This window comes from Plasmodium relictum (assembly GCF_900005765.1).
Source record: "Plasmodium relictum strain SGS1 genome assembly, chromosome: 9".
NCBI lineage: Eukaryota > Apicomplexa > Aconoidasida > Haemosporida > Plasmodiidae > Plasmodium > Plasmodium relictum.
In genome coordinates this window covers 9,186-24,491 of record NC_041687.1, presented here as the reverse complement: position 1 = coordinate 24,491, position 15,306 = coordinate 9,186, and the positions used below count along the sequence as shown (strand labels likewise).

The following is a 15,306-nucleotide window of genomic DNA, read 5'->3' as shown; positions in this document are numbered from 1 at the left end:
GTTAAAATTGCTTTTCTTTTATGTGATTAAGTATTCCTTATTTTTATTTTTTATTAATCGTTCGAAAATATAACCATTTTAAGATTTATAAAAAACTTAATTATGTTATAAAAAAAAACATTTATTTATATGAAATAATAAATCATTACATATAATTACAATTTATAAGTTTTATTTAAAAAAAAAAAAAAATTCAGAATTATTTCATTTACTTTAAATCAGTTATTTGAATTCTTAAATTATATGTATAAACATATAGCGCTTTTTTTGATAATTAAAATTATGAAATACTTTATATTTTTTTCACGTAATTCTCAAGTTGAACAAAAATTAATATTATAACATTCGTATAAATATTTATTATGAAAAATAAAAAATTTATGAACATATATATTTAAAAACATTAGTATACGTCTTTTTATAATTAAATAATGAAAGTACAATCTATAGAAATATAATATGTTCTCTTATTTTTATATAAAAAATATTTATATAATTTTTATAATGATAAAAATTTTATTGGAAACCATATAATTGTTTTACTTTTTTTTTTTTTTTTTCATATATTTCACAAAATTTATAGATTATAATATTAGTAATATGATATAAATATTAAATTTAAGTTTTTAACAATAACTGTAATAAAATAAATTGATTTATTTTTTCTTAGCACTATGGTTATGTATAAAAGTTTTTGCATTATTTAATACTTCAATTTTTATGTACTTTAAATTTCCCATTTTCTGTGGAAAATATCTTTATTTGGATATAAATTTGATTATGCATTAAAATAAATATTTCTTTGCATGAAAATGCTATATAGTTTTAACTATTCAACTTTATCTTTTACCTTTTTTCTATAAAAAATTGTGAAACTATATAAAGAAGAAGGCTATTGGACTCCTTAGTTTTTAATAGAATATTTGTGTTAACTAGTTGCTCAGAAAAACATTATGCTTATAAAAAACTTAAAAATATATTAATACTACAGTATTGAATAAAAAATAAATATATTGTGTTCTTATTATGTCTTAATTATTCACTTTTTATGCTTTGGTTTTTTTTTTCTTTTTGATGAAAATTGTACTTATACTAGTATATAATTTAAATGGAAGTAGATATTATTTCTAAATTAATACTAAGAAAGTTTTGTAAGTAATATTTAGATAAAAAATTAAAACAATTTTTAAAAGTATAAATAAATTGTAAAAATTCTCAATTTATATTTATAAATGATAAATCTTAAACTCTGAATATACAGAAAAATTCAGAAATTGTAACTTGTATAATCTTTTTTAGTAAACATAATTTATCTTTTATTTTTTTGATAATAAAATAATTCTTTTAATAATATTTATAATTTAGATAAAAACTATTATTTAATATAAAATTAAGAAAAATAAAATAATTGTGAGAACTTACAGAGAAAAAAAAAAATAGAATATTTTTAATAAAAATATACTAGCAATAAATAACAATATGATTTGTGTAAAGGTTTTTATTATATTTCTTTATAAATTTTTGGTATGTATTAAATATTATAACTAAAAAAAACTATATAATTTATGTATCACATGTAGATTATATCTTAGTATTTTATATTTGTACAAATTAAAATATTTTAAATTAATTTTAATAATTAAGTTCTTCCTTTACCTTATAATTCAAAATTATATAAAATGAAACTTTTCAAATTATAAATTTAAAAATTTTTTTTTATTTTAATTATTTAATTACAAATATAATAAGAAATATATAAAAAAAAAGCATTAAGAATTATAGAAGATATATTTCTTTGAAACTACATATAATTTGTTATATTTAAAAATTTCGATAATTTTTTAATATTTATAATTTAAAATTTTTAATGAATCGTTAAAATATTTGATAAAAAAAATATCTCCTTTAATATAATTATTTAATAAATTATAATAAAAAAATGAATGTATATATATATATATATATATTTTTTTTTTTTTTTTTTAAATTATAATAAAATGCAAAATCTTCCCTCTAATATTAAGCACGAATGGCTGAGTGGTCTAAAGCGTCAGACTCAAGATCTGATGAACGTAAGTTCGCATGGGTTCGAACCCCATTTCGTGCATATATTTGGAAAAAAAAAAGATGAATAAAATTATTTAAAGAATTATGCTTTTTCTTATGTAAAATATATAAAAAATAAAAAAATTTCATTGATTCAGGAGTAACAACGTTGATATCATTCTAAATTATTTAAAGAATGTATTGTATACTATATTTAAAAAAAATTGTAACTTAAAATTAGTACACTTCACCCTAAATTAATTTTATATTTTCTTATTTTAACATTTTTAAAATGCTTCATCAAAATTATGTATTTAAAAAAAAAAAATGATTAATCTAAAAAAGAAGCTGTAAAAATGTGATATTAACAAAAAGGTAAAAAATGTAGAAAAAATTAAAATTTCATAAAACATTAATTTGATTATAAAATAACGGAAATCCTTAATTGATCTCTGATTTTATATAATATGAAATTTTTTTTTAATTGGTTTTAATAATTAAAATCTTAAAAAGCATTTTTCTATAATAATTTAATAAAAAGAAAATTTTATTCTATAAATTTATTTAAACCCATATAAAAATATTTTTTTTTTACTTTTTAATCAATATTTTAACATTTTAAAATTGGTTATTAAATTAAAATTATCATTTTCAAATATATAATCAGTTTTCCATAATATATAAATGATTTTTAAGATAATTTAAAGTTTATAAAAAGGAATATACAGTTGTAAAATATATTAATTTAAATATTCTATTTGAATTTTAAGAGGTAAAGGATATATAAAGTATTCTACTTTTTTAAAAGTTAAAAATACATAATAAAAAATACTAAAACTAATTCAGTTACAATTAATAAATAGAAGAATGAAAAGATTTTTATTAATGTATTTAAAAATAACATTATTTGAAACATATCCATCCATTTTTACTTTCAAATAAGTATCTTTTAAATGTATCAATTTGTAATTAAAGATTCATTTTTTTTTTTTAAAACTGTCTTTTTTTCAACGTATGCACTTTTTCTAATGATTTCTAGAAATGAATAAATAATAAAAACGTTTCCGATATGTTTAAAAATAATGTATATGCGTCAACCGGGAGTCGAACCCGGGTCACCTGCTTGGAAGGCAGGTATCATGGCCGTTAGACTATTGACGCTACACTGCTTTATCCCCTTTTAATAAATATTATTTTTTTTATAAGAATTTATTTAAATGTTTTTCTTTATATATAATACTGATATAATTTAAATAATAAAAAATATTGTATACAAATTTTTTATAAATTATAAAATAATTATTTATTATATTGTTTGTTCAATAAAATATTGTTTCTTTTTATGTGATATAAATATAAAATTTGCATCTATGTAGATTAAATTAAGGAATGTATTAACATATTAATATTTGATGGGTTTTACTTCAAAAAATTCTTAAAAAAAGCATACTCTTGTAAAAATTAATTGTATATTCACATATCTTTTTAATGTTTTATTTGTATTAAAAAACCTACGACATTTATACCGACAGGGTTTTAATTAGTTTTAATTCTAATTTTAAATAAAATTTACGGAATATGTATAATTTTATAAATAATATAAAACTATATAATTAATATTATGTAGTTCTTATCTTTATTATATATAATAAGGGAAAACAATTGTGAGATATGTAATATCTTAATTAAAATGTTTAAGACACCAAAGAAAAGAAAATATAAAAAAAAAATAAAAAAAATGAATAATTTATCTTTATAATCATCTTTACTAAAATAAAATATACTATCTAATAAATGTTTATTTTTTTTTTTTTGTGTATTTACATAAATTACTAAATTATTTATTTCTGTTTTTCTTTGAAATTAAGTATTACCAAAAAAATTTAGTCTTAATTTAATTTAATAAGAAAAGAATTCTTAACAAAAAAAATAGATGAATATATTAGAATTATTTTAAATAACAGTAAAAAATTTTATAATATTTTTAGAACACTCTAGTAAATGATTTTTTATTTTTTAATTTTTTTATAAAATTGTAGATTATTAAAATCTTATATCGGAAATTTAAGATAAATGATTCTAATATGTAAAAATTTATAGATACTTTGAATTTTTTTAAAAGAAAAAGTATAAAAATATAAAAAATATATATAGAGAAAAACAAATACTCTTAAGGAACTCCATTTTATTTAATATATATGACAAGAAAAAAATGATAATATGAATAAAGGACTTTATAAATTTTGGAATGTAACAATTTAATTTTAAGGTTATATATATTATGGCATATTAATTTTTAAGGAATACCTTCTAAAGTTTTCACTTTTTTAAATTATAATATTTATTTATTTAATATTATGTGATTCATTATGTTAGTAACAAAGTAAATAGTCAATACATTAATTGTTTTGTAATTATAAAAATTTATTTGTTCATTAAACATTTACTATAAAATAATAAAAGTAGAAAAAAAATATGATATATTTATAAAAAGTATAAAAGAATAATTTATTATATCAAATTATACAACTTTTAATATTCATTCATAACTTAAATTGTATTTAAATGAATAATCATCCGTTATTTTTTTTATTTATAGAAAATGAAAGATATTTATAAATAAAACTAAATTTTTCTATATATTAAATCTACGAAATTCACACAAGAAAAAATGCTACATATTTTATTATTGTTATATTAAATTTATTAAAATGAGAAGGATTATGTGTACTTGAAATTAAAAAAATTTTATTGGAAATTTTTTTTATCATATATAAGGTTTAAATTTAAAAGAAGAAAAAAAAAAAAAAAATTTATTCACCTTGAAAATTTCTTATAGAACGCAACTTTTATTTTCTCCATCTTGTAACTTTAAAGTACCAATAATTTTTTTTGTTTATAAAAAAATATTTTTATTTGTATGTTTTATCTTTTCATTATTTTATATTTTGTGACAAAAATGAAAAGATACCTTAATGTGATATGCTCATTAATATAAATTTTTTTTTTAAATATTTGTATAATTTAAAAATGATAAAAATAATTTATATAAAGAGTAAATACATTCATAATGACCAAATTCTATTAATTTAACATTTTTAACTTAAAAATTTAAATTATATTTCCATAATTAGTGTTTATTTTTTAAAACATATTACACATGTATATGTAAATTTCTAAATTATAAATTTTTTTTCTTTTTTTTCACAAAATTCCTTTAAGTGGTCAATTATTCTAAAGGAAAAATATTCTTCTTTTAAATATTAATTATCATAAGTTTTTTTTTCTTAAGTCTTTATAATTAAATAGTACTGAAATATTAAATTTATTTGTTCTTATAAATTCCTATATATATTCTACAACTTGTTTTTTTGTTTCAGTATAAACTTTATTTTTAATTATTAATTGTGTAAATCATATTATTAGAATTACTTTTTAATTTAAATGGGAAACAATTTTAACTAAATTTAATGTTTACATTTAATTAATAATGCACTTAGCAATTATTTATGATTTAAAAAAAAATCTATTAATGATTTGAGAAAACAATTTTTTTATTGTTTCAAGATTTTTCATTTAAAGAATGTTTCCTTAGAATATTTTAAGCTTATTGATAAATTTTAAAATAAAATTACCTTCAAAATATTTTTCATATTTTAATTACTACTTTAATATATTAAATATTAGAAAGAAAAAAAATGGAATATAATAAAAGGTATAATGCTATCCTTCTAGATGAATATTTTGTATCTGTTAATTTATTAATTTCCTCACTTATAATTTTTTTATATATAATTTCTAGAAATATTTTAAAAGAAATTTTCATAATTAAATATTCCCTAAACAAGACATGAAGTCATTTTTTAAAATTGTTTTTCTCCATATTATCTATATTTTTAATTTCTTTTTATGATTCCTTAATTATATGAAAGAATATAACATTCTTTTTTAAAAAAAAAAAAAATACCAATACTTTTTTTTTTGTAATTCTCTAGGTATATCTTTTTTTTTTCAAATAAAAGATGTTATTTGCTTATTTCATAAATTTGCTTTATAACTTGTTACTTTTTAGGTATACTCTTTAAACTGTTAATTTAATCCTTTTCAATAAACAAATAATTTTATTAATTGCATATTTAATTGATATTATTATTAATTTTATAATATTTTTAATTTAAGAATATTAATATTACTTTTTTAAAAGTTCTACTGATCATATATTTTTTTTTTACAAAAAAATAATATAATATATTTGGATTTACTAATTAAATTGTAGCTTTACCTAATTATATTTATTCAGAAAGGTAGAAAATAATTTATATAAATTTAACCACTATTAGAAATATTATGGTTTTAATTAATTTCTTTGTTAGTATAATTTCTGAAACTTTGATTTTAATATTGCTACTATAATTGTAACAATATCATTTCTCTAATTTTTGTTTAGTAGATTCTTCTTTATTTCTTTTTTTATCTTTTAATCCATGAAATGAATTATTCTTTTAATGTTAGTAGTGCAATATAGTGATGTTATATTTAACTTGATTTTTTTTATATTTTTTCCATTAAATTTGTCTTTTCTTTTTAATTATTTTAAAAATTTACTGATGCGAACTGAAACAACAAATTTTTCTTTTCTATAATATTTACACTTTTTTATTGTATGCATAAAAATATTTTTATATATTTTTTTTTGAGTTTCTATCTTTTTTAAAATAACATAATTATATATAAATTTGTAAAATTCTAATTTATTTTTTTCTTTATAAATGAGTTAAACATATAAATTTCATATTGCATTCCTATGTGTTATTTTTACAATATTACCTGTAAAATGATTTACATTATTTTTAAAATGTGCACATATTAATATTATTTTGTAAAATGCCACTTTTATTTAGAAATTTTTTTTTTCTCGTAAAAGTTTTATAAGAGATATTTTTTATTTTATTTCTTATTTTTATTTGAAGCCAAACTTAAAAGTTCAAAATTAAACTAAATGAAAACATATTTTATAATTTCACATAAATTAAAAGGATAATTTTAAGGAATATTTTAAAAAATATTAACATTTTTCTTTAAAATAATTTTTTTTTATATTATTATATGTAAAATAATTTATTTATATTCTTTATGTTTAAATATATATTTTATTTTTTTTGGAATATATTCTTTTAATGAATATAAAAAAATAATATTCAATATAGCTTTTTCTATTTACTTTCTCATATATATTTATTGTTTAAATTATATTTATTTTTATTAACAGTTTTTCCTCTTTTTCTTTTTTTTTTAATTCACATATATAAATGTACGAATGAATATTCTATCAATGCATATCTACATTTTCCTTTTAACTACTTACAAAAATATAGAACAGTTTTATTTAAATAAATTTCCTTTTTAAATTTTATTAAATTATTATTTCTTTTTACTGTAATTTTTAATTCAAAAAAAAAAATCTAAAAAGTAGTATTTTTCATTTATTCTTATAATAATATGAATTAATATTTAAGAATAATTAAAAAAAAAGAAAAAAAATAATTAAAATTAAATAAATAAAATATTATGAAGAATAAAAATATAACCTCTTTGATACACTAATAAATTTATTGCAACGTATACATTTCTTTTCTTTTTTTCATTTATTATTTTTTTTTTTTTTATGAATTTATAAATTTGGTTTTATGATTTTTTTTTAATAAAATCAATTTCAAATAATTTTTTATAAATTATACTTATAATTTTTTATGAAAAATTATATATAAATTTTTTTTTTTCTTTTTTTTTATATAAAAAACATATTTATAACATAGAAAATTTTACTTTTCCTTTTTTTATTTTTTTAAATTAACATATTTCGTAAATATTTTAAAAATGGCATCTATTCCAGTATCAGAATTAGCAGAATGCGAAAAGCAGGAACTTTTATGTACATATGCTGCTTTAATATTATATGAAGAAAAAATGAGTATTACTAGTGATAATATTTTAAAACTTATTAAAAAATCAAAAAATACAGTTTTACCATATTTGCCAATGCTTTTTGAAAAGGCATTAAAAGGAAAAGATATTGAGTAAATCTTAAAAACTGATAATACATTAATTTTACATATATTGTTACATTTTTATTTTTTTATAGTTTAACAGTATTACTTAAATTATTATGTATATATATATATATATATATATATATATATATATAAGTTTCTGTATATATGAATGTTATAAAAATTATTATATATATTATTTTTGTATGGACTTTTTCATTTATTAGTATTTTATGAATTACAATTTGTGCTAATATTATGAATATCATTTTATTTTGTTTTTTAGAGGATTACTAACTAACTTAAATGTAGGAGGTGCTCCTTCACCATCTGCTCAAGTTACAACAGAAAAACCTAGTGAAGAAAAAAAAGAAGCTAAAAAAGAAGAGAAGGTAGAGGAAGAAGAAGAAGAAGATGATTTAGGTTTTTCATTATTTGATTAAGATTATTTCAAATAAAAATTATAAAGAGTTTCAAATGAAAAAAGAAAAAAATAAAGAAAAAAAAAAAAAGGAAAAAAGTATTTATTGAGTTTTAATAGATTTATAATAATATTTTCACTTAATGTTATAAAAAGAAAATAACATATTTTATAATTTAAATGCTTCATTTATTTTTACATCTTTTTTTTTTTTTTTTAATTATATTTATTATTTAAAATGGAGAAAATTAAAATTGTGTAAAATAGGAAAAATTTATTTAAAAAAAATAATTTTTATAAAAGTTTTTTTTTTAAGAAATATTTAAAATCGGCTAAGTTATTAGCTTTTAGTAATCTATACTTTGTATTATATTTGAACTATAAAATATAAATTGCGTAATGAAATATTGCTATATAAAAAAATACTAATAAAATATTTTATATATTCTTTAATTTTATACTTATTTTTTTTCTTTTAATTTTTTTTTTTATAAACCTCGAGGTAACAAAATTAGCATTCATCAATAGATTTTTGCTTTACTACAGATAACTTCTTTTTATTTATACAATAAATATATATTTGTAAAATTAAGATTTTATGAAATTAAAAAAAGTATCTTGTTTAAACAAAAGTAATATTACTTGAAGTGTGTTGAAATACCAAAATAATAATGATACAGTGTTACTGACTTTGAAAAATATATTTAAATAGCTTATTATTTTAAAAATAATTCTTATCATATTTCATTTTAATTACCATTAAGGAATTTAATATAACATAGTACTATACTTGAAGTTTATTATTACTTATAAAAGTTCAATAGAAGTTTATTATAGTAATGATAAATCATTGCCATCACCAAATAAGTGTACATGTGAGTTTTAATAATTTGCTGAAAAAATCAAAAAATTAGGCTATTTTTATATTAAAATAAGGAAGAAAAGGATAATATAGAAAAAATAAATTCAGATAAGGAGTATATATTTAGCATTTAAAACATACATAAATATTGTTTCATGTTTTAATATTTTTCTTTAATAATGTTTACATTAAAAGTTAATTTTTTATTTTAGTTTATTTTTTCCCCTTTTTTGCTATACGATATATATTTAGTTGTGTAAAATATTTTAATGAATAATGCATTATAAGTCGATATATATTTTTTTAAATTTCTAATAATTTTTTATATAAAGGTTGTGATTAAATTCTGAAGTTGAAAACTAAAATCTAAATACTGAAGTACTTATGAAAAGGAGATAATGCTTTCTTAATTAAAAATTATGAAATTAATAAAAAATCTATCCTAAATATTATAATTTTATAAATCTTTTAAATTTTTCCATATATAATTTTATACCTAGTATACATCAAAAAATAAATATAAATAAATAAATGATACATACTAAGAAAAATTGATTTATCTACTATATTTTTTTTTCTCTGTAAAAAAAAAAAATGTATATTTTCTTTTTTTAAAAGATAAATTTATTTAAAATAAAAAAAAAATTAATATATAAAAATTATAAAATATTATATTCCCATATATATATATAAAATATATGTAAAATGCCTGAACGTTCAAAATATTTACGAAGTATTATTTTGAGCAAAAGTTGTTTTTTTAAAATTATGTATTTTTTTTTTTTTAATCTTAACGAAATATTAATTTATTTAAATGATGTAAAATAATAAAAATAAAAAATATTTTTGTGTTATAAAAAATTACATTTATCTTTAATTGTATTCCTAATTTTTTTGAAAATTATTATAAAAGTTTGTTCAAAGAAATAGCATCTTTTTATTAATACTATATTAATATAAATATATAATAAAAAGTATATTTTTTATCATCAATTGTATCTTATTATATGTATATATCTTTAAAAAATGCTAATGATATAAAGAAGAATAAACTCGAAAAAAATCATTTTTAATTAGGAATTATTTGTGCCAATAGCAAATCATGGAAAATTTTAGTAGTTTTATTTATATTCAGTTATTCAAGTGAAAATATAAACAGCCAAGTACATGCTGACACATTTTTTTTTGAAGTAAATGAAATACTAATTCCTTAAGTTTATATTATTTTTTTTTTTTTTTCGGTTAATTATATTTTAAATGAGAAATGTACACATATTATCAAAAAAAGTTGTAGCATATTCATTATAATATTATAAATAATGAATATATTAAATATTTTTGTTTTCTATATATTTCATGTTTTTACCAGGAATATAATATTTTCTGTATTTAATGTTCCAACTTTTATTTAATGTAACGTTTTCTTAATTTTATTCTAAATTATGTATTAAATTTTTAATCAATATTTAATTTAAAATTGAGAGTTCACCTAGATGCCCTTTATCACAATACAATATTGTTGAATAATAGATATATTGTATATTATGAATTCTTTATATTTATCTAAAGGTATTTTTTTTACATAGAATTTATGGATGAATATATAAAATTCAAAGTAGAAATATGTCCTCAATGATTCTTTAACCTTTTTTATAATAATGAAAACAGAAATAATAATAAGGAATATAAAAAAATAAAAAAAATAAATTATAAAAATATAAAAAAAGTACAAGTATTATTAAAATTTGAATTTACTTAAATTTGTTTAATTCAGGCAGCTATATATTTTATATTATTTAAATGAAGAATCACTAGAAATTAATGAAGCTAGGCTATTTAAGTATTATACAAAATAATCATAAAAATGAAAATTATGAAGTTGTTTTTCATTTTAATATTCATTAGATGAATATTTATCTTTAGTTTTTTTCTATTTTTTTAAAATTATAAAAATAATTATCTAAAACAAATCATTAACTTTTTTGGTTTTATTTTATACTGCTAATGCTATTTTTATATAATTATGTTTTTAATTTAAAAAAAATTAATATACAAGAAATAACATAAGACATTTGGGATTAACATAAATACAGGAATTCTTATAATATAATTACAAAAATTGTAGCATCAAAGAAAAAAAAATAAGAAATACTTAATAGTTCACTTAGTAGAATTTCAAATGAAAATGGAGTGAAAATATGAAAGAATATAATTGCTGTAAATAATATGATATTTAAACATTTTTATTGTAAAAATATATACACCGATATAATTAAAAATTAGGGTCAGCATTATATTAACCATTGAATATAAAATATTATATATTAAGTTTTATTTTCCCACCAATGTTCTATAAATGAAAATTTTATATCCTTTAAAAATAAAAATATTTATTGAGCTTACATATTATTTAAAAGAAAAGTTGTAAAGTTTAAAGTAGTTCATTAGTTAAATCATAATTATGAACAAACCTATTGTGAAATTACTTCAAAATGTATGTATTAAAGACCTTTTTATATATAAATTCCTTTATTATTTTATTGCAAAAAACAATTCAAAGAAAGATCTAAAATAAATATGAAAATTTTTGTTTTATTGATGGTTAATAAATAGTATCATAGACCTTTTTGAATTTTTATTAAAACACTAATTTAACATAGCTAGATGTATAATATTCATAAAATATATTTAAAAAAATATATATTCATAAAAAAAAAAATTTATATGTAAAATTTTTCCTCTAAGACAAATTTTTTATTATTTGTTAAAGTCCTTTTTTTTTGTGTCAAGGAAAATTTATTTTTTTTCTCTCAATATTTTTTTTTAGAATAATTTTTAAGAGATAGTGTGTGGTGAATCTTTATGAAAATTGTTTTATTTCGACAAAATATAATTTTATGAATAATGATTTACTAAATAGACATTAAAATACTTCTATCGAATTTTAAACAATCAAGTTAATAAAGGACATGCAGAAGAATCTCTACATATTTTATTTATTGTGAAATTATTTATTATAGATATTTATATAATCTTCATATAACTGTATTGTATAATATAAATTTATTTTATATTAAATTTTAAACCCATGAATCAATGTTATGTTAAATAAATATTTAACATTTCTTAGTGTTTTAAGAAATTATTACTATGCCTATAGAGTTTACAACAAATTATTATTTACTAAAAAATTATTATAACGTATCATCATATGTTAAACAATAAATAACATGTAAAAAAACAATCAAAAAAAAGTGTTACATTCTCCAAAAAGAAAATTACACATACATACTATTTTTTCTTTAGGTTATTTATTCCAGTGTATATATTTCTTTAAATACCTTATATGAACAATTAAACTTTTAGCTACTATCTATTTCATCTTATTGGTAATTCAAAAAGATCAACAGAAGTTTTTATTGATTACATACATAAAAAAGTAATTATGATTCCAATTTGAATAAAAATATATTTTAAAAGTAGTCTTTTTAATATTTATTTATATATAATATTTTTGGTGCAATACGTAATAATTAAAAGTATGAATACTTAAAAATATAAAAATAAAAGAATGAAGATAAAGAAAAGTTGGATAATTAATTAATCAAAACAATGAAGATGATAATAAATTATTAATATTGTTTTGGGAATTTTTCAATTGTGATGCGAATAAATACATAATAGAGGAAATGATATCAACAAAAATGATAAAAAAAATAATGTCAGAATAAAGTTTATATGGAAAAGTTTTAATTGATAATTTTAATATAATGCTAATATAAGTGAAAGATAATGTAGAAATTTGTTTATATGCTATAATGAAAGGATTAACATTTAAGAGAAAATTATACAAAAGTAAATTATTTTGATCATATAAAAATGAAAATAATATTCCAAGTTATATAAAAGATAATGAAATTAAAAAAGTACACAAAATGTATAAGTAAAAACAATATAATATATTTATATTCTTATTCCAAATTGTTTCTACGTAATTCCAAAAAATTATATAAAAAAAATTATGCTAATTCTGCTTTATTAAAATTACTGTTCATTTTAATATATATGTAATTAAAATGAATAACAAACATAGATACATCCTCTGTTTTTGGAGATATTTTAAATCAATAACATTAAATTAACTAAAAGTAAAAATTTTTGAATATTTTAAAAATAATAAATATTTTAAAAAAATAATAAATACATAATTCACTTTTATATTTTAATAAAATAAATCATTCAATATATAATTTGTTTAACATTATGCTATTGGAAATATATTATTTCATATTATAAATGTTATTTATTCTTTTATATTAAAAAAATTTTTTTATACATAGTAGTGATATTAAAAAAAATATATACAAGTGTATATAAGGCAGATTGTTTTTATTTTTTAAAGGCAGTTTAATTTTGGTTGTTTTTACATGCTTTTTCGTTTTCTTTTCCTTATTTTTTTTAGAAGTAATAAAATAGAATAAATATTAAAAAATTAAGTTATAAAAAGGAAGAGACATATTTAAATTATCTTATATTCATCAAGCTAAACACTGTTTAAATTTGTCGCAGGAGTTTTACTAAAATTTTACTGAAGCAAAAAAAATTTGGAGATAGATCGTAAAAATAACTTTCCTTCTTTTTCTTAATTAATATTAAATAAATAAAAAAGAAGATAAATTATAAACTAGTAATGATTTATTAAAATTGCTTTTATATATAATAGAATAAATCATGCATGCAAATCATTGGACAAACATGTTTTTTCTTTGAAAAGCCAAAATTTTTTTTTTATTAAATTTTCGTCATATATATTACATTCAGCATTGAAGATTCATATATGGGAATTATTTTGGAGATAAAATTTTAAAAAGTACAAAAATATTTTTTATTAATATTAAAAAAAATAAAAAATTTTTGAAAAAGTCTTAATTAGTCTTTTAAAATAGTTGCCTATTTTTGCTTTTAAAATTTTAATGTAGCTATGTGTTACATGTATTAAGGGGAAAAAATTAATGAAAAATATATATTTACATTTTTTTTCATCATTTGTAAAAGAACATGAAATTTAAATTAATCATATAGCATTGACAACATAGTACTCATATCTATATATTTGTGGAATCATAAAAAAAGATTAAAACAAGTCATAGACATTATATAGGTTCTTATTAACTTTTAAAATTAGTTAAATTATTTAACCATTGTGTATATATTTCATGAAACTTTTTTATTTTTTGCATGTGATGGTTGTTACACTGTAAAAATGCAAAAAAACTGAATCTACTTAAGTTGTAAAGATGTATAACACATTTTTTTTATTCTTGGATTTTTTAAAAAAGAAAATTTGTTTTGTTTAATTAAAATAATATTTGAAAGAATTTTTTTTTTATTTTAAAATTTTTTTTTACTTTTTTTAAAAATCATTTTTTGATATATTAAAAATTTTTTTTCTACTTTCCATAAAAAAAAAATTTTTTCTACTTTAAAAATTTTTTGTTCTTTAAAAAAAACAACTTTAATCGTTTGTTTTAAAAATTTTTTTCTGTTATTTTTTTAAAATTTTTCTTATATCTTATAAATTTTTTTTGTTTTTTTTTTTAAGTGTCATAATTTAAGTTAAATTATCTTTTGTTAATAAATTTTTTTTATGCTTAATGATTAGCACAATCTCGTTTAAAAAAAAAGAAGATAATACATATGAACCTTTTGATATAATATAAATATTATTTTTACATAGATAAAATAAGATTATTTAATAAAAATAAAAAATTACAAGAAATTTAAAATATGTCTCGCATATTAAGGGAAAATGGAAAAAATCAAAATTATAAATTATATATTATTTCTTTTTCTTATTTTTATAGCAAAAAAAGGTAATATATATTTTTATTATCCTATTTTATTTAGACATTATTACATTTATATAC

The 15,306-nt window shown here is 16.1% G+C and overlaps 1 protein-coding gene and 2 non-coding genes across 3 annotated transcripts; 2 read left to right on the top strand and 1 right to left on the bottom strand.

Annotated features, from left to right (window-relative positions):
- The first annotated feature begins 2,023 nt into the window (after positions 1-2,023).
- On the top strand, positions 2,024-2,107 carry PRELSG_0900400. The gene has a single exon. It is a non-coding gene; the product is annotated as a tRNA-Leu (tRNA).
- Positions 2,108-3,135: 1,028 nt separating this feature from the next.
- On the bottom strand, positions 3,136-3,207 carry PRELSG_0900300. Its single transcript has one exon. It is a non-coding gene; the product is annotated as a tRNA-Gly (tRNA).
- A 4,716-nt stretch (positions 3,208-7,923) lies between these two features.
- On the top strand, positions 7,924-8,539 carry RPP1 (60S acidic ribosomal protein P1, putative; the record flags this gene model as incomplete). The annotated part of the gene is made up of 2 exons (XM_028676422.1): positions 7,924-8,123; positions 8,383-8,539. 2 exons carry the CDS (start codon positions 7,924-7,926, stop codon positions 8,537-8,539), a joined length of 357 nt encoding a protein of 118 aa, XP_028532913.1.
- Positions 8,540-15,306: the final 6,767 nt, after the last annotated feature.